Below are 21,761 nucleotides of genomic sequence, written 5' to 3' on the forward strand. Positions count from 1 at the left end.
AGGATTTTCTTGACATCTTCTTGGTTTCATCTGACTGCTGAAGTCATAGTCTGCAAAGAACTGACAAAGCCTGTACTGTATCTCACTGTTGAAAGGAATCGATCAGGAGAGGGGTACAAAATTTTCAAAACATTAAATGTACCACAGAACACCATGAAGGCCATCATCAACAAGTGGAGAAAATGGAGCACCATAGTGACATTACCAAGAACAGGACGTCTCTAGAAAATTTACAAAAGGACAAGACAAAAACTTACAGGGAGGCTGCAAGAGACCAACAGCAACATTACAGGAGCTGCAGGAATATCTGACAAGTACTGATTACACATGTGACAACAACCTCTCAGATTCTTCACATGTCCGGGCTATGGGGTAGGATGGCTAGACGGAAACCCTTTCTCACAAAAAACATCCAAGCCCAAATAATCACCCCAAACCACTGGTCAAAATATGTTATACTCTGATGAGACCAATTCCAAATGGTGTAATAATTCCATAATTCCAAAAGGTATGTTTGGTGCAAAAAAAAAGCACATTAATAAATGAACACCACACCCGCAGTGAAGCATGGTGGTGACAGCAGTAGGTTTAAGTGTTCAGGAGACAGACAGTTGTGTGAATGTTAGAGTGCTCACTGTCAGCAGATCTGGGCACTAGTAAGTAGAACAGCCACTTCTGCTTAATGCTTCTCTGTCAGAGGAAGAAGTGAGTAGTGCATAGTGATTTTAGTCTTAGTATTTTAAATGTTAGTCTTTGAGTGTTTGTGTATGTACAGTGTTTTTTCATCTTAACATTAAAGGACTGTAAATATACTTCCATCAGTTAATTAGTTTATAAATTATTGATGAGTGTGTACAATTGAGGTTAATTATATATTATTTATGTGTCCATGCCAACAGATTGTCTTACTCCTCACAAGCACATAGAAACATGTCTTCACTTTACTAATAATGCATTAAATTAAGATTTAAATGTGCACATTATTTTTGAGTGGATTTACAGAATGAAAGAACAGAACAGACAAAAGAAAAAGTGCATTTGTCTTAATATCTGGTGCACGTCAGTGTAATATGCTTACCTTTAGTAATATAAAGCTATAGGTCTGTGAATGTGAAATATGTTTATATGTACATCCAGAGAAAAGCAAGAAACAATGTAATGTATACATTTTAATAATTTTTTAACATAATGTCTTTAAAATATACAGAGCACGGTATGATTTTTCATACTTTCATTCATTCATTCATTTGTCTTTAGTAAGCGCTTTATCTTGATCACGGTCGTGGTGGATCCAAAGGGACACACTCATTCACACTTAGGGGCAATACAGAGTAGCCATTCCACCTAGCAGCATGACATTTGGGAGGAAAGCAGAGAGCCCGAAGGAAACCCACATACTGTATACACTAGAAGAACATAACAGAAACTCCACATAGACATTAACCTGAGCTCAGAATTGAACTGGGGAACCTAGAGCTGTCAGGTGGCAAATTTTAATTCAGTTTACACCAATCATCCATCACTCATTTCTCACCCGTTCTACAGGATATTCTATTCCATTAATAATTTTGCATGATCCATCTTACATTCTCTGTGATTAGAAAAATACAAATTTTACTGTAGCACTAGTTAGTAGTGTTCTACTAGTAATGCTTTAAGAACATATGTAACAGTAAGGATCAGTTTTCATCACTTTCTACCTTTTGTTTTGTTTGTTTTAAGCTGCTTCGGAATGGATTGTGTATTTCCACATTACTCCTGTCTTCAATATCTGAACACAACTAGTATCACATGATCTCAGGATGCCTTGGCCATGATGAGGATGCTCATGAGAAAGACCATGATGAAGAACACCCACATGAAAAACCTGTCCATTACCTTAGCAACCTTCTTCCACTCTGCTCCTTTGGCCTGGTTTGACCTTTGCTCCCGGAAGCAATTGGCGATGTACTCAATGTTCTGCACCACTTTCTGGTGCTGAGCACATACATATGTGCACTCTTCTGTGGCGGTCTTTTTACTGTAGTCTTCCATTGTGTATGGTTTGGTGTATTCATTATTGTGCTGATAGCTGGTGCTATGTTCATAAGTGAACCCGCTGAGTTTTTCGGGAATAGAGAGATCACTTTGTCTCAGTTTCTCCTCCCTCAGGTTAACTGCATTACCATCTCGCCCAATGTGGTGTATGTAATTGGGCTGGTGTGTTTTCTGTCTTGATGAGAACTGTGGTGGCATATGTGCCATGTGCAGGGCGTTGAAATGGTAGCCATTTGACTGGTGATTTCTGGCATGGTGACAATCTCTGCCACAGTTATTACACCTGTTATACTGATTAATAGGCCCATCATGTAGGTGATTGCTGTAAAAACTGCTGGAGAAATAGTCGTAGCTCTCCAGACTAGCCAGTGGGTCCTCAACAAAAGGTAGGCCATGTTCACTTTGAGGAGTAGTGCAGTTCTCCCCTACCTCATACACAAAGAAAATCTTCGCCATGTAGTCAATAATTAGGACTTTGGCCCAGTGGGGCACCGGTTTGGCTTCTGCACCACAAAAGTGAATGTTCATGATGAAGATCGTCAATGAGGTGGAGGCTGTAATCATTGTCATTGTTGCTATGTAGTATTTACCTGTGACATAAGACCATGCAACAAATAAGCACATCAGTGCATGTACACATTAACGTAATGAGATGATGCAGGCTCCAGTTTTTGGTTCTTACTACTTTGTGCTCTTATACTTTACACCATTTATAGAAATCTCCAGTATTGTAATGTCTAAACATTTTAGACATTAAATATTTTACATTCCAGGGTCATGTATTTTAAGTACTTAAATCTTAAATCCTAAAACCATCTTACATGTTTCATCTATATATGGGTGACAACTTAAAGGAAAAACCTCAATAAATTAGTGGAGAAACAATGATTACAGCTCTTTCCAGACAAATGTTCTCCAAGACACTATTTTAAGTGATTAATATTCTACCATGCTCTGTGGCATATATAAGAATGCTAAGCAGGCCCAGTTGACCTTGATTTTGGATCAAGAAGGCAAGAAGAAAATATTTTTGGAGCTTCAGTCATAAAAACTGCTCAACTGGCTCAATGGGATATTCAAATGTTCAATAGCAATACTGAATAACGTGATCTTTGATCTATGGAAAATACATGGATTTAGATATATGGAAAACATAGCTGTAAATGGATAGGTATATTACTGTACTGGAGATATAGAACAGAGATATCAAACAAAAATCCTTCTAATAAGTATTAATAATACTAATAAACACTCAAACCAAATGCACTGGGAGGTAGAAGCCAAGTTGAACTATGAAGGAGATGAGAAGGCAGGGGAACAGAATATAGACATAGTAGATTGAAGAGCACTAAAACAGTGGTACAGGCCTGATTGCTTGATGCCTACACTAAATGGGTCCAGTGGCTCTGTATGCTTCAGGAGGGTATTTTTCCGGCATGCTTCAGGTCCACATGTCCCCTAAGTGTCACTACAAATCAAAGTTACTCCTTTATCCTATGAAGAAACATTTCTGTGCTGAAGGGAGTAGACACTTCCAGGATGACTCCACCCCCATCCATAGGACATGAGGACTCAATGAAGGTATGATGAGGATAATGATGTAAAGCCAAACATCAATTGAGGGCATGTATGTGGGAAGAATGGTGTTCATCCCTCCAGTACAGTTTGAGGCTTGTAGAATCTGTGCCAAGGAGCACTAAAGCTCTTCTGGTGGCTCAATGTGGCCCAGGACCGTACTAAGACAAGGACTGGATTGTTTTTATAGTATAGTATAGTATACTATAGTATTGTATTGTTTTTTCCTTTGTCACCTATTTGTATGTTAATGCCTACTAGTTGTTACCTCTCAGCCATGGGTTCTGTGGCTAGCCTCCATCTTAAATCATAATAAGTCCTGAGAAATATACAAGGATTTTCACTCATTCACTTTCAAATATCTCTCCTTTGCTATTTTATTGGAAACATAAGTTTCAAAATTTTAATTATGCCTGGCCGTTAACCACAGTTAAAGCAGGTGTGCCTCAAGGTTATATTGCGTATCACTATCATATAATTATTCATATGCCTCATATGCACCTTAAAGCCATTCTTGCTCTTCCCAGTAACAAGGACTTATGGCTGCTAATGGTTATGGGTGATATTGAAAATCAGGTCCACTGCTGAAGACATAAGTCTGCACATCTTTGCAGAAATTATACAACATTCATGGACAAATTAAATCCTATCAATCCAAATCCAATCCTAATCAACATAGACCATAGAACTGAAGGCTTTTTCACTTTTTGATAATCCTTTTGAGCAAGCAGTGTTGTAAGTTTGAGGATGAGGTGTTACCTACAAAACCCTGGCCCCAGACACTGATTCTGAGATTACAGTAGTTCACTCACTGGACTTCTATCAGTTATGCCAGCTCAAAAGTAATAAGTAGACTCAAAAGTATTAAGTGATTAACATCTTATCAACTGTGAATTTAAAATAAAATGTAGTTTTTGGCTACTGTAATGTTTGGCTAATGTAGCTTAACGTAGAAAACTGGCACAACTAAATGTTTGCCTTATAGTGAAAACATTTCACCATCATCCATGACTAGAAGTCAAAGAGAGCATAACTGGCCCTACTCTCAGGGTAGAAAGGAGGACATTTCTCTCTCCCCTGTTGATAAGATCAATGTTGGCCAAATTTATATGATGTAATATTTCTCCACCATTTGAAACAAAAACTTCTAGTAAGTGTTACTAAGAAAATATTTAACACTCCACCCCAAACTCACCAATGAGTGGCACACTCTCAGATGGTGGCATGCTTTCAGCCACCATCATCTGGAAGACAGTGAGGGCTAGAAGCACTGTGACTCCAAGTGAGACCTTCTCTCCAGAATCAGCTGGGAGGTAGAAGCCAAGTGGAGCCAGGAAGGAGATTAGAAAACAGGGGAGGAGCAGGTTGTAGATATAGAATGAGGAGCGACGTTTCAGCAGCACCGTGTAGGTGATGTCTGGGTATGGGTCTGAGCAGCAGCCATACATGATTACATTCCTGACAGCTGGCATGCCATGACATTCCCATTCCACATTCTCCACAAAATCTGAGAGGTCGCCACTCTCCATACCACCCATGTTGATGTCCACCTAGAGTGATTAGAGGCAGAAGAATAATGACATATGTGATATGAAATATGCAGATTGTGGTAACACACAGAAATTCTGGGTATACATGTGCACACAGGTGTGCAGCCATTTCCATTTTCCATTCATTTCAATTTTATTTGTATAGCAGTTTTAATAACAGATATTGTCACAAAGCAGCTTTACATAAATCCGGAAGGAGATTTAGATAAACAAGGTAGAGGCAACTCCTTGGCAAAAAAAAACCTCCCTGAGATAACATAAGGAAGAAACCTTGAAAGGAACCAGACTTAAAAAGATCCCATCCATGGATAGCGGATGATAAATCATTACAGTATCCAGGTGTAGAAGAATAAAGTCTTAAGAATTAAGTGTGTTGAAAAGATGTTCAGTATGAGCATATTGTGAATAAGAGTCCTATCATGAGCACAAGATAGTCTTTAGGATTACAGCAGCAGTTTTTAAATACAAATCTACAGTATCCACATTAGAGTATTCACTAAACCAATGGTGAGATATATATGTAAGTGCTTCCAATATAGCTTTTTCATGTTCATTATTAGGAATTCAGATGCTATGTATGGAGGCAGACATACTGAACACTGCTATACGTAGTCTTCCTAACAGTCACTAAAAATCTCTTGTTTCATATTTACAAAGCCGAGTAATTTTTTGCTGTCAAAGTAGTTTTTCACATTGTCAACATCATAGTCTTTGTTTGTAGTGTGTATTTATGCAGAGATTTGTTGGTGTGTTTTCTGTTACATATTACCTGGTTGCCATTGTAGGTCCAGGAGCCAAAAGTAAGGTTGCACTGCTGGCTGTCGAAGGGGAAGTAGGAGACATCCACCACACACGTGCTCTTTGTGATTGCAGGAGCATCCCATGTGATCTCACCAGTGTACCGTAACACTACATTAGTGTCAGGAGGGCCTGATGAGTCTTCCTCATCAGCACTAAAAAAGAGAGAGAAAGCAAGCAAGGCAGATATTTTGCATGTATATGTTCCCAGTTGTATTTTTTTTTTAAATATGGTAACTTAATTCTACAGAATGCTTCTTATGTGATTATAATGCTACTGCAACATGTATGCATGATGAGAAAATCTCATATAATGGTTTACTGTTATGTGGGTGATTCCAGGATTGTGAATTTATCCCCTGAAACTCTTAATGAAAATGAAAATTTATAATCATTTTTAACATTGAATCAAAGAAAACATGCATTTAACCATTCTAAAATGATTAATCTAATTTTTTTGAAAGATTAGGGCAAAGGCTGACAGACAGAAGTGGAAGTTATTTTGACTTGAAATGAATGATGAGGGTAAAGGCTGAAATGGAAGTTATTTTGACTCACTTCTATGTTAATAAAATATTTATTAATATACGTATAATATTGATAAAAATAAGTAAGTACATAATCTTTAATCAGCTCAGGCATTTGTTTACACCTTAAGGCTATGAGCAGACAGACCGGCCTGTCCAGCCAGTGACATTTCTTTTGTAATAATTGAATGATTAGTTTTATTTGTCTTAATTTATGGTTTTGTGTTGGCTTGCTTTCTTTATATTTCATATTCTTTAATTAATGCTAATAACATAATATGTCTGGGGTTCACAAAACTTTCTCAATGGAATTCTTAGTCCTTGACCTATAGAACTAGCATGAGGATATTTTTTTTTAGAGATTACAAAGCACTTCTATAAGTTGCTCTGGATAAGGGCATCAGCTAAATGCTGTAAATGTAATAAAAAAATAAGCAATTTAACCGTGACAGTATAATCCATATATAAAAGTGCAGTAATCTATGCAAATTGTATGATTTGAAGTCGATCAAGTCGAGGTTTACATTAGATAGTCAAGGAATACCACATTTCCTGTATAAATGCACATAAAAATGATTTACGAATAAATATGTTCGTATCCAGCTTGATAAATGACAATTAAATGCAAAAGTAGGGTTGAGTTTTTTTAGCATACCATAAGCAAATACAATGTGAAATAAAAAATTATTTTTTAATTGATAATTTACTTTGCCTCTATAATTTGGGAACAATGTTATATTTTCAAAGTGATCTCATCAGTCAATATCACAATATCAATGAAAAGAAACAAAAAAAAAAAAAAAACTTTTTTTGCTGATGCACCTTCCTTTTGAACATGTGACGTAGAATATTACGAATATTTCATAGGGGTGAATATGTTCAAGTAAAAGGGTTAGAAAGATGTTTCAAGTATGAGAAGTTAAATGGATGAGGCAAAATAATAATAATAAATAGTAATGCAAAAATCTTTTTTTTTAATTTTACTGATTATTTTTTCTAAGGTAGAGTGTAGTTGTAGTGGTGTAATACACGTGCCTTCTCAGTACTGTAGTGGTTTCATTAATGTTTTAAGTTATGTAACATGCACATTAACATTTTAAGTTATGAAATATACATATATGTTGTTGTGAAGGACACTTTCCCTGTGGCTACATGTCTTTACCTTTATTTTAAATATATTTGTAAATGTAATATCAGGTGGACACAAACCTCATCCCTATCATGGAATCACCTTTTATGCTCTACCAGTATGTGAGTGATATAGCACAAATATGCTACAAGATATTTACTTTTTTTTTCTTTTATGCTTTTTTTCTTTTGCATTGTTACTACTGATGTCTAAGAGTGATTTTGTGCTTTATTGCTACAGTAATGCCTTACATATTATTATAGCATGTTTAGGGATTCTCATATAAAGGAAATATCCTGAATGAGATCTACTATCTATATTTCTGAAATTTCGCTTCGTGTAGGTTGTCTAACTCTGAAACATAATTTTATTATGCAGAATCCTGATTATCTGTGTTGCTACTTTATCTGTTGCATTGTTTTATTCTAAGTTGTTGAATTATTGCTGCCAAAAATATCTTATAGACAGTATGTATGTTCCTTTGATAGAAGCTACTTTATATCTTGTGTAAGGATTATAAAACTGTGTTACTTGTTGTAAAGGACAATGTCAGGTCTCCAGACCAGATCACTAGGAATGCGGATGACCTCCAGGCCATCATACTCATCTTTATCCCAGCGTAAGTACGCATCATGCCAGACCTGCCGCACCCATAAGTATGTGGTCAGCACCTGATTTCTCTCATCCTATCAACAAAGAGAGAAAGAAAAATTCAGAAATTTACTATCAACAGAAAATGAATCCCCCGAACCAATCAAATTTTGGTGATTTCTGATTTGTGCCAGAAATAATAATGACAAACAATTTTGAACTGGATTGTATCCCTGTTTTTTTTTATTTTTTCCCTGGTTTTTGGATTTTTCTGCTGTCTGCCATCTTTAATAATAGCACTACCAGCAACTGCAGCCATCTGCATGAGCTGTTGCACTATTATGGCCAAACATTCTTCATACTGTTTATAGTGCTTGTAATGTTACTTCATTGCTACAGTTGCACACATAGGATATACATACTCTTTTTTATTGTATTGTTTATTTATTATTTCTTATATAGCATCTAGTAAAGAAGTTGCAAACCCTGTTTCGTTGTACTTGTGCAAAGACAAAAAAGATATTCAGCTGGTATATCAAACCATTGTCGAGAAGCTCAACCTCAGTGTCCAACCTTTGCAAAACCCTCTTCACATCCAAGCCCTGGATGGAGGCCCCATAGGACGAGGGTGCCTAACCCTTGTACCAGGCCCTTCCAATTCCAAGTCGGCACCTTGCATCACAAGACCATTTCATTTCTCATAACCCTCACATCCAAATACCCAATAGTCCTCAACTTCCTCAGGATGCAGACACACAATCCCCATATCTCCTGAGCCAAGAGAGCGAGATCATCAGATGGTCACCAAAATTTAACTTGTCTCCAATTACACTCAGTTCTGAAGGCCTCAACCTCCACTGACAGTCCCAACTCCCCCTGCAAATGGAAATCCCACCTGAATATCCAGAAAATTTAGAGGTGTTTAGCAAAACCAAAGCCAGTGGTTTACCTCCACATCATTCCTGTGACTGTGCTATTGACCTAATGCCTGGAACCCTGCCTCCCAGAAGCCGCATCTGCCCACTTTCAACCACAGAAAATCAAGCTATGTAGGAGTACACCAATGCACACCAGGCTACATTCAACCCTCCACTTCAACAGCATCAGCTGGATTCTTTTTTGAGAAAAATGGAGGAAGTCTCAGAGCTTGTATTGGCTATAGAGGGTTAAACCAGATCACTATTAAATATAGTTATCCTCTACCACTATTCCCATCTGCCCTGGAACAACTCAGACAAGCCTAAATATTCACCAAATAAGACTTGCACAATGCTTACAACTTCATCCGTATCAACCTCATCTGTAGAGGATGACTGGAAAATGGCGATTAGCACCACCTCTGGTCACTATGAGTACTGTGCACTGCCATACAGGCTCTCCTGTGCCTAATAAATGATGTGCTCAGAGACATGTTCGGAAAGTTCATCATAGTGTACATTGATGGCATCCTAATTTACTCACCATTCTGGAAAGCCCATGTAGACCATTTCAAACAAGTGTTATCTCCTCTCCACAGAAATCACTTGAACATCAAGGGTGAAAAATGTGAATTCCATGTACCTAGAGTGTCATTTCTGGGTTACATCATCAGTGCCAAAGGTGTATTCATGGACCAAGGCAAGGTGGCAGAATGGCCAGTTACAGAATGGCGAGGTCCCACCTATGTCAAAGAGCTACAAAAATTCCTCACCTTATCCAATTTCTGTAGAAGGTTTATCAAAGGGTTCAGCTGCATTTCCAGCCCCCTAACAGTGCTTTTGAAAAAGGACCCAAAGAAACTGAAGTAGAACACAGCAGCCGACCAAGCCTTGCAACACCTTAAAGAAGCCCTCATTATGGCATCCATCCTGAAACAACCTTGCCCATTAAAAAATCTTTATAGTGGAGGTGGATGCCTCTGAAACAGGAGTGGGCACCATCCTGCCTCGGAGAATCTGAGAAAAACCCCAGCTGTACCTAGTTGCCTACTTCTCCAAGAAGCTCACTACCACCGAACAAAACTATGGTATTAGCAATAGAGAACTGCTGGGCATAAAGCTGCCCCTGGAGGAGTGGAGACAGAAGTAGAAGGCATACTACAGCCATTCCTAATTTTCATAGGCCACAAGAATCTTGACAATTTGAAGACAGCTAAAAGGCTTAACTCTCTCCAAGCGAGACAGGCATTCTTCTTCACCAGGTAATTTCAGCATTTCATTTTGACCTGGCTCCAAGGATGTCAAAGCTGACACTCACTCTCATGTATTGATCCTGCCCCTCCCAGACAACAGTGTAAAGAAAGTATCCTTCCAGAGTCATGTTTCATGGGTGCTCTTATCTGGGACATTCATCAGGAAATTGCACTTGCCAAATGTCTTCACAGCCCTGTCACCTGTCCCAACCTCCAGGACTAAGGATAAGACTCATCACCTGGGCCCACAGGTCAGCTGGGCATTCATAAAACTTACCAACTGCTCCACCATAAGTACTGGTGACCACATATGATCACAGACATTCACAAAATATTCTTCTCCTGTTCCAAGTGTGCCCAAGCCAAGGTCCCATGAACTCTGCCCGCTGGAAAATTAGTACCATTGCCAACCTCACAATGTCCTTGGTCACACCTTACTCTAGACTTTGCAAAAATCACTCTACCTGATCCAGCCTTTGAAACTGCAGGACTACTTTTTGGACACGTGTTTAGATATTTTGTCATACCTGAGGACATTGTTAGTGACCGAGGAGCCTATTTCACATCCAGGGTCTGGAAGAAATTTATGGAAATGTAAGGAGTGGCCCTCAGCCTCACCTCTGGATATGACCCCCAAGCCAATGGCCAAGCTGAACAGGCTTAATCAGGAAGTTGGCAGGTTTTTGAGGTCATTCTCCGCAGACAGTCAAGAGGATTAGTCTTTTTCCTTCCATGGGCCAAGCATGCAAAAATTCACTGAGACATTCAGCCACCCAGATCACTCCCTTCCAATGTGTCCTCGGTTACCAACATCCTTTATTTCCCTGGAACGCTAACCCCCTGATTCTTCGGCAGTGGATGAGGGGTTCAGGTGGCGTGAACAAGTGTCGGAGAGAACTCGTCAATGTTTAGAGCATGTGGCCTAGAGTAACAAAGAGTTTGCTGACTGACATCATGGTGACACTCCACAGTATCAGCCTGGTGATAGATTTTGGCTCTCCACCATGGATGTCAAGATCACACATCTTGCAGAAAGCTAACTCACCACTAGATTGGGCCATACAAATTCCTCCAGTGCATCAATGAAGTCACATATAAGCTAGCCCTACCACGTCATTGCTGCCTCACCTCCTTCCACATATCACACCTCAAGCCCATCATTTCAGGTCCCCTAGCAGAAGGGGTTCCCCCCAGCATGCTGGATCACAGCATGTGACATCCTTGATACCCTTCTCTGCAAGGATTTCCATGCCCGACACCCAGAGAGACCTGGGCCCTGGCCACGAGGTAGGCCTAAGAAGAACCCTGCTCCTGGATTGAGTTCTTGGGGAATAGGCCGGTCTATAAGTATGGCCACCAAGGACTACAACACCCAGCCCTCTCACTCATTGTCACATTCACAGTCATCTGATTACTGATTATACACACCTGGACACATTCACCACTCACCACTGTATAATCACACAAATCTCTCATTCATTCTGAAGTATCCACTCAGAGCTGTTATGCATCTGACATACCAAGCCTGTGATCTGTGTTCATGGTTTTTGATCTAGATCGTTTCCCAGGCTTTTGTGATTTTGCCTTTGCCTTGGATATCCTGTTAGTGAATCACCTGACCTTCTGCCTGTCTTTGAGAATGATTAAGCTAAGTGTTTTTGCATTTGTTTGCTGTCTGCCATCTTTAATTAAAGCATTACCTACAACTGTAGCTGTCTCTTCTACATGAAACATAGTACTCCTAGTACTAGACAGTTTGTTCATTGTTCTGAAAAAGATAGCATGATTATTTAACAATGATATTGTTCCATCTGTCAGACAAATCATTGACATGACAAGAAAGTTAGACTGTGGCTGATGTGTAAGACCATAAAGTGCATGATTGCTGCCAGTTAAATTATATTTACTCTTCAGACACTTTATTTTCAACTTGCTACTCTCACGACAAAACCAAACAGACAAGCTACAGTGCTTTTGGGAAATTCAGTGGAGAACAGTGGAAGCATTGTCCTAATCAGAGTTTTTAAGAAACCAAATGCAGCTGGTGGAGAGTTCTTGGTTAGATCAGTAGATTAATATTTGATTGAGTTTGATATGGCTGGAATTCACTTAATGAATATTAAATAGCAAGTCAAATTACACAGTCATATGTCATGGTGTAATCTCTTTTACAATCTTTGTTGCCAATAAGACCGTTGCAAAAAAAAAAAAAATTTGAGCATTTCCATTCATTCACAAGCTAGACTAATTTATCCAAAGATATAAGCCTTTTTGCAATTCAAAGATAGCTTAAACAAGGCAAAAATGGTACAGGTATTGTAGAATTAATCTTCTACCAACAGAGATATAATTAAAATTGAAAGTAAATTGGAGTGACTCTACAGTTTCTGGTCACATAGCCATGTGATAAACTATGAATGATAAAATCGCACAAGGTAAAGAAGAATATTTTGCACTGATGTGTCAAGTAACAACCCAAACCACAAGCAGCCTCTATCACCTCAGCAGATAACAGTACAGTTAATAAAAACACATCTAGATAAACATTCACACACTCGCAGGGAGAGTGCTCAAGAATCAAGGATCAAGAATTAACAGTCAAGTGTTCTCAGACGATCTGAGTCTTCAGGTATTTCTTGAAGGCTGTAAAGGAATGTGCAATGAAAATGAATCCTGTCAATCCATTCCAGTGAAAATGAACCATAAGTGAAAAGGGTTTAGTAGGTATAATGACTGCTGAGGACTGGTGAATCTGCTTTATTTATGAAAACATAAAATTCAAATACATTCATTAATTCATTCATCTTCACCACTTAACCAGTTTATCCTGAGCAGAGTTGCAGTGGATCCGTGAACACTGTGCATGAGGTGGTGATACACCCTGCTTGGCATGCCAGTCCATTGCAAGGTACCATGTACACACATTCACATTGGGGGGTAGTAAACCAGTAGAACCCAGAGGAAACCCATGCAGACATGGGAAGAACATGTGAAACCCCACACAGACAATAACACAAGCCCAGGATTGAAAAGGGTATCCTGGAGCTGTGAGGCAGCAATGATGAGGCTGAATGAAAACGGACAGTTTAAGAAAAAGTCCAGGCAATGTGTTAAACTGTCCAGTGATGCTTTTCTTCTCACCGTGGTCATAAAGAGTGTTTATTTTAATGTAGCCTTCATGTCAGCTCAAACCAGTCACAGCCATTCTCCTCTGACCTCTCTTATCAACAAGGCATTTCTGCCTGTAGAACTGCCGCTCACTGGATTTTTTTGTTTATTTGTTTGTTTTTTGCACATATTTTGTGTAAAGTCTAGAGACTGTTGTGCCCAGGAGATCCCAGGAGATCCCAGGAGACCAGCAGTTTCTGAAATACTCAAACCAACTCAAACCAAAAACCAAAGTCACTGAGATCACATTTTTTTTCTCCATTCTTCATGTTTGGTGTGAACATAAACTGAAGCTGTTGAAAAGTATCTGCATGAGTTTATGCATTGCACTGCTGCCATATGATTGAATGATTGGTTAATTGTATGAAAGAGCAGGTGTACAGGTGTTCCTAATAAAGTGGACGGCATGTGTAAAGGCTGCATAGGCACATAGTCTCAAAATAAGAGATTGACTGAGATAGAGTTCTACTTGGAACTTTTATTGATTAGGAAACTCTGTTATAAGGCTGTAAATACAACCTTTCAAGTTCCCCTCAGAGGAACAACCGATGAATTCTTTGAGTTGGCCATTCAATGAACCTGTAACCTAAGCAGTGAATTAAAGGTTTGTGATAGAATTATGACTTAAAATCTGTTATATACAGTCTGTGGTTTCATCACTTCAGGCAGAAGGGCATAGCACATGCACAAATACTGTACATCGACCACAAGAAGGCCAGAGGGATGTTGTAGGTGGTGTGTTTTGTGTTTATCATTGTTGACCTCAATATCAGAGAAAATGGTTTGAGAGGCTTCTCACTATCTCGCCAAGCCAGCTCTGTGCAGTTATTGTTTATGATGTGTGCATGTGTGTGTATGTGTGTAGGGGTGGGGGTGACCTCACCATATCTTTGATCTGCGAGAGTGTAATCTGCAATGTAACATTGAGAGCCTTGTCAGTGTCCTCCACAGGCCTCAGAGCCTTAGAATAATTCTCCATCAGATTGTTCAGAAGCTTCTGAGCGTAGCGGCCTTGAGCAGATAGCACCACTGCAATAAAAGGGAGGGAGTGATGGAGAATGAAAGAGAGGTAGGGCAGGAGGATTTTACACTTGGTTTCATATTGAATAGAGTATAAGAGGTGACATGCAAAAAATGAGAAACAAAGAAATTAGGATCCTCCTGACAGTGTACATGCAATGAGAAAAAAAAATTACACACTTGAGGAATTACAAGTTAACTGTTTTGATTGTTGTGAAGGCACAATTTATTTTCAAATGAAGACTAAATTGGTTTTATCCATGAAAAAAAAAACATCCTGAAAGCCAGCTAAGCAATAGCCAAGATAAAGACTTTAAGAAGTTAAGTAAGGAGTAAAACATAACAGGGTGTACTGTCATAGGAAAATAATCAATGACAGGGTGGTGTGATGCAGCCTGAAGCAAAGCTAAGATATTCTTACCACCCCAAAGTTTATTATTATTATTATTATTATTATTATTATTATTCAATTTTATTTGCATAGAGCTTTTAACAACGGACATTGTCACAATGCAGCTTTACAGAAATAAATACATTCAAGATATAAATAGTAAAAGTATGAATTTATCCCTAATGAGCAAGCCAGAGGCAAAGGTGGCAAGGAAACTCTCCCTGAGACGATATGAGGAAGAAACCTTGAGAGGAACCAGACTCAAAAGGGAACCCATCCTCATTTGGGTGACAACGGATAGTGCAATTATAAATAAATCCCTTCTATAACTGTGTACTACATGGACAAATAGTGCAATTGTGTAACCAGGAAATTGATTACAGTTTTCACATGAAAGCTATTATTCACATGAAATTATTAGTAGTAGTAGTAGTAGTAGTAGTAGTAGTATTACTATTATTATTATCTGATAACAGCACTTCCTGAACTGTTTTATTCCTCTTATAACACAGCAATTTGCCAAAGATTATTTTTAATTCCTCAAAGAATAACATGACAATTTTTTTACCTAATTTTCTCCCATTTTGGTCATTTGATATATCCCACCCACTAGTTACCTCTCCCCTATCACAGGATAGCTTCAAACCTAGGAGGGTGAAAGCTAGCATGAGCTTCCTCCGAGACATGTGAAGCCAGCCACTGCCTGTTTTTGAACTGCTGTTCATGCTGTCACAGGGCAGCTGAACAAACCCAGATCTAAGTGCTAACTGCCCTCGTCCACATATATTACAGACACCCACAAATGGTTAGTGTCATTCTGATTTACGAGAGAGAGCGTAATGGTATTCCTCCCACCCAGAGAGCATGGCCAGTTTTGCTCTCTTGGACACCCGGTCATGGATGGCTGTGGCAAAGTGCTGTTACTGTTACTCTTCTCAGAAATTAAGCATCTCTTCACAGATAACTTCACTATTTCAAGAAGTGCACATGCATTTTTAAGCTGTTTATGTAGAGTGTCAGCCATGCAAGTCACTCTGTAAGTTGTTACTGTACAAATGATAACATATTAGAATGAGCACATTAATATAAGCCTATGATATGCCTTGTTGCCAGAACTACTGGCAGAGCAGTTTTTATAGAAAATTAATTGATACCTGTTGACCGATTAATTCAACAGTGCTGTGATATAAACACATTAATTTCATGATAACATTTTAAGCACATTGAAGGGAGGAAGGCAAACAGTCTGACTGTGAACTAAATACAGTTGAGGTCAAAAGTTGGTTTCTCCAGAAGGAAAAACCATGCATTAAGAGCCGGGGGGTGAAAACTTTTTGAATTTGAAGATCAGGGTAAATTTAACTTATTTTGTCTTCTGGGATACATGTAACTATCTTCTGTAGCCTCTGAAGGGCAGTACTAAATGAAAAAATATGATATTTAGGCAAAATAAGAAAAATGTACACATCTCCATTCTGTTCAAAAGTTTAACAGTTCAGGACAAACGAGGGACTCTTGAACAACTATCAGTAAACGAAAAAACACAGCTGTGGATCATTCAGGTAACAACACAGTATTAAGAATCAAGGGGATGTAAACTTTTGAACGGGGTCATTTTTATCAATTCAACTATCATTTTCTCTTGTGGACTATATGTAAATGTAGCACCACAGAAAAGTGTCCTAAATAGTACCTTTTTATGAAGCTAATTGCACATAAACACAAGTTTTTTTACACACTAATTGATAGTGAAAGAGGATGTGTAAGCATGACAACTTCATAACATTGTTATTGCATTGTTACATTACATTGTTCAGGAGTGCACAATAATCACAGTAAAATACATCATTCACGTTCATGCATACATAAAATAAGAATGATAATCACTACTCACCAGGGAATCGCATACTAATAAGAAGCCCAAGAACATAGACCTTCATCTTCCTTTTAATACTTAAATAAGGCTGAAAAGACCAAAACAAGTAGATGCTGTTTATTTGGTGCCTCAGTAGGGGCTACACGTTGTACTGACAGGATTTTTTTTTTAAATGCCAAACAGGCCTCTTAAAGACTGAGACAGGTTTAGGAGTGCGCTACCTGCACAGTGCTCAGGTTGAGGCTGATTTTACAGCACACTACAAACAGAGCCCAAGGCCTGAATGTCACTCTCCTTGTGTCTGTGAAACAAGACCTGGAGTATCACATAGCACATACGCACACACACACACACACACACACACACACATACACTTTTTCACTGAGTAACTAAGGAAACCAGGTGAAATTATGTACCGCAAACTCAGGGTTACATTTGAACAAAAATGCCACCACATTTTACAGTATTCAGAACAATGTAAAATTGAATGTACAGTATTTGTTTAAGTCACAGCCTCCAGCAAAAAGGATTTTATCTCATCTTACAATATCTGGTAACACTTTACTTACGGATAGTGTTCACAGGGCAACATACAGTAACACCTGCACTGGTTCTTCATGTCATGTGACATAATCATACTTAAATACTGTCATGGATTCGAAAGTGAGATGCAAGTGAAAGTGGTTTGTTTGCAGGTGAAACACAAACAAATATAAACACTACAAAAACCAGGAGTCTAAGCATGAGCTATGGATACAAAACTTAAACTATGAACATGAGGGGAGCAATATACAGACAGCAGGCAACACAGGACAAATATAATAACAGTAATAGTGTTAATAATAGTGTTAGGTTTTCATGTCAAGACACTGCAGACTGGGGCGGCTGGTATAAATGGGTTAACGGAGCTAAGCCTCCCCGTCTTTCAAATCTAAAAAGACACCAATAAAAGGTTTCATTGTTGGCATATACACTGATGTATAAAAATGTCTTAAACTGGATTATTTGGGATTTTTGTGGACCTAAGTTCCACACCAGCACAGTGATACAATTCATCTTAAATCACATCACTGATTCCAATTCATATATCTTGTAAAATGTAAGGGAACAATTTAATTATTTCTCCAATTTTTTAAATGCCAAGTCACTAGAAATATAACCGAAAGTTAGAGGGCACAGTCCCATTCAAATGCAAGCAGTAACACATCTCTTAACCCATCAAATTCAACTACAGAGATCTTCTTTGTTTTATTTATGGTGTGTATGAATTGCTGAACTGCTTAGTTTGTGTCAGTTATTTTGAGGTCTCTTTGATGAAATTGCTTAAACTTCAACCCACTCATATTTCACAACCCCCTCAACTGCCTACATCTTAGTCAAACACACACACACACACATGCACAGTATGGCAGGCTCTGAGATGAGAGATCAGACAAGTGAGACAGGAAGTGGTTCTTCTCAAGTCATCATGCTCTTCTACCTCATTCACTCACAATCTCTCGCTCACTCACTGCTACCCCCGCCCCTCCCCCCCTTATGCAAGATGCTTTTGTGAACTACATTTCCCAAGATGCTCTAAAAGCCTTTCAGTTATCATAATGAGGAGAGCTTGTAGGCTGTTTTTTTTTTTTCAATTTCTCCACAGAAGTAAATTGTTTACAGGATTGCTATAAATTTCTATTCGTTTATAATTGCTGATTGTGTAAACACCATGACCTTAGACATAAACTATTTAGAAATGAGAATGATGTTTCATAATCACACATTTTTTTCAACCAAATACTAGAATATTGTATAACATACAAGGTTATAGTGCAGCCACTATATGAGCAGTGTGTGAGCATGGTGAGGATGTGGTTTCATTCACTGGTTTGTCCACAAGCTGATTAAAGTGCTGCTTAGAAGTATTTCCTCACAGCTGATTCACTGAAGATTTTTCATACTCTGCATAAATCCTGAAATAAATAAATAAATAAAACAAGAAATAAAACATTAAATTAAATGTTAACATTTAATTCAAAATCACCAATGAAGATGTATGGACAGCCTCACTGTTAACATTCAAATATATCATTCAGTATGACTTATTATATGATATGACTTATATCAATCAACAGGACTTATTATACTCGATTATATCATTCAATAGGACAGATTTATTTACAAATTAAAAAAGGTAAAATTTTGATTGTATAAGTATTTATCCCTGTTGCTATGAAACCCCTAAATTAGTTCCTGTCTAACCAACTGTCATCAGAAGTCACATAATTAGCTGAACGTAGTCCAGCTGTGTGCAATGAAAATGTCACATGATCTCAGTATAACTATACCAGTTACTGGAAGGATTTCAGAGTTTGTCAGTAAACCTAAACAACAACAAAGTTGGTGAAAAGTATCAGTCAGGGTTTGGTAATAAAAAAGATGCCAAACTTTGAACAACCCAAAGAGCACATTAAATCCATTATCGAAAAATGTAAAGAATATGGCACAACTCAGCCTAAAGGAGGCCATCCACCTAAAGTCAGTGACGGGGTAAGAAGGGCATTAGTCAGAGAAGCAACCAAGAGGCCAAGGGTATCTCTGAAATAGCTTGAAAGATCCACAACTTAGATGGGAGAGGCTGTTCAGAGGACAACCATAGCGTCTACACTACACCAAGTTGGGCATGAGAAAAGAAAAAGAAAGAATGTTGGAGACTCAGAAAATATTTGGAAAAAGGCTCTCTGGTCTGATGAGACAAAATTAAACTTTGTGGCCTTGACACAAAGCACCAAATTTGGAGGAAGCCAAATACAGCTCATCACCCTGAAAATACCATCCAGGCTATTGCCTACACACACCAGTCAGCTGCGAGGTAGACAACACAATCTACCAGCCGAAGTGCGAGCGACCAGGTCAGGCCTGGCCAGTTCTACTCAAGGGAAGTTTGGGAACAAGGAAGGTGCCAAAAACCCACACCAAGCAAAAGCACCTCCTACTTCCCATCACGGTCTTCGTTATATTGACAGCTCCCCCTGCTGGTAGCCAATCATCACGTTGGCATGTAATTAAGAGAACACACCCAAACACACCTATAAGTGGGGAGAGTAGCCAGTCATTCAATCAAAGGTACAAATACAAGCATTGCCACTCCTAGAGACTTAACACCTTCCAACAGGACAATGACCCTAAGAATACTGCCAAAGTCACACTGATTCAAAACCAAAAACCAAAATTTGTTACAGTGGCCCAGTCTAAGCCCCTCAATCTGACTGAGAATCTTTGGCAAGATTTCAATCTCTTCATTCAATCTGACAGAGCTTGAGCAATTCTGCTAAGAAGAACTGGTGAAAATGTGCAAAATGTGCAAAATGTGAAAATTCAGATGTGCAAAGCTGATAGAGACATAGCTCAGAAGACTTGCAGCTGTAATTGCAACCAAAAGTGGTTCTAATACCTACGGAACTGGGGAAGACAAAAATTGTAGATCTTTGGTTAAAGATCCCAATTAGGTCCATTTCAGTTCCACGCTGTATCCCTACAAAACGTGGAAAAATCCTGAATACATGCAAGAAGGATCGATGGTGGGGAGATGGAAAACCGGAAGTGTCTTTGTGAAGCCAGAAGCAGACAAAGAATTATTCAAACCTTTGTGTAATATTTAAAGACACACCACTGCTGTCACTTCTGACACATGACACAAAAAAAAAGGATGATTGTGGGTTAGGCCACATGGTCTTCAAAGGCTTCAGAGAGACCGTAAAGAAGAATTAGGGGGTAGTGAAATAAAGCCTAACATAATACACTAAATGCACCACATTTAGACTGGTATAGACTGGTCTCTTTGCACAGATACACAGCAACATGACTCAAACTAACGTTAACAGTTACATAGAGTCAAGCCTCTTGCTTTTACTCCATGTTGGCAGGTGTCAATGTTATGACAGCACTTTGATTACACTATATACCTGCATGTTGTACATCTGTATGGATGCATGAAGTAGAACTGATAATGAACTGATAATGCATAATCTCTGACACAACTGCTCAACTGTCACAATTACAAGTGTGCATGTTTGTGACAGAGTTTGTGATTAGTAGTGTGTGTGAGCGAGCACGTTGTGTGGTAAGAGCTCACTGCAGGTGTTTCCTGTTGGAGAGAGAGACAGACAGACAGACAGAAAGAGAGACAGAGAAGCTTGTGGTTGGTTGTGTGTGTTTCACCGACCCTGGTGTTCACAAGGCAGAAGGCTGAACTGACGTATTCAATGTTCAAGTCGTGTCTTAAACCTCCAGCTATCTTTCACGCACACACACACATACACACATTGCTGCTAAGTTCTAAAACAACTTATGATTGGACTGAATTGGGGATATGGGATGAGAAAATCTTTATTAATAAACCAGGAGTGGAAGAGGAATTACTTAGGCTTTGGTGTAATAATTCTATACACCACACTGCAGTAACCTCAGACATACAATACAGACTAAAGAAAGACAATATAATTATGGGTCCAACCTTATGGGTTCAATCTTGAAGAAGCCAGACTGTTGTATAACTCTGGTCTTCACAGTGACTGGAAAGAAGAAATAAGGAGTACAAATGCATAAGGTATAAAGGAAAAATAATTAGTAAGTATAAAAGAATAGTAATTATATATATTTATATTATAGTATACTATAAATAATAAATAAGTAATGTAATATGTAAACAAATCAATTGCCATCATGCTAATATTAAAAATAAATGCAAAACCTTTCCCATATAAAAAAAAATCCCATTTTTTCATATCAAAACAGCCAAAAAAAAGAATAAGGCTAAAAATAAGTGACATCTAAAAAGGGGATCATTTAGCAGTAGTTTATTTCTGCAATGATCACTAGCCATTGCTAGCTTGTATATTTTCACTGGCCGAACGGTGCAAGAAGTGATATATTTATCATATGCGT

At 38.5% G+C, this 21,761-nt stretch overlaps 1 protein-coding gene across 1 annotated transcript; it reads right to left on the minus strand.

Annotated features, from left to right (window-relative positions):
- Positions 1–1,249: 1,249 nt before the first annotated feature.
- Positions 1,250–17,103, minus strand: chrna9a (cholinergic receptor, nicotinic, alpha 9a). The gene is made up of 6 exons (XM_034301329.2): positions 16,851–17,103; positions 14,429–14,574; positions 8,148–8,302; positions 5,932–6,115; positions 4,808–5,162; positions 1,250–2,627 (listed from the first exon to the last, which is right to left on the minus strand). The coding sequence occupies exons 1-6, from the start codon at positions 16,894–16,896 to the stop codon at positions 1,798–1,800; spliced, it is 1,716 nt and encodes a 571-aa protein (XP_034157220.1). The 5' UTR covers positions 16,897–17,103; the 3' UTR covers positions 1,250–1,797.
- Positions 17,104–21,761: the final 4,658 nt, after the last annotated feature.

The sequence above is a fragment of the Pangasianodon hypophthalmus genome, chromosome 28 (assembly GCF_027358585.1).
Source record: "Pangasianodon hypophthalmus isolate fPanHyp1 chromosome 28, fPanHyp1.pri, whole genome shotgun sequence".
NCBI classification, from domain to species: domain Eukaryota; kingdom Metazoa; phylum Chordata; class Actinopteri; order Siluriformes; family Pangasiidae; genus Pangasianodon; species Pangasianodon hypophthalmus.

Bases quoted from the DNA above. Each gene is read 5' to 3' on its own strand.
- chrna9a (XM_034301329.2), bottom strand. From the start codon at position 16,896: ATGAAGGTCTATGTTCTTGGGCTTCTTATTAGTATGCGATTCCCTG. The intron at 8,303-14,428 runs GTGAGGTCACCC...CTTTGTTGATAG, and splicing joins TCTCGCAGATCAAAGATATG to GATGAGAGAAATCAGGTGCT. The intron at 2,628-4,807 runs GTGAGTTTGGGG...CTTATGTCACAG, and splicing joins TGAGAGTGTGCCACTCATTG to GTAAATACTACATAGCAACA.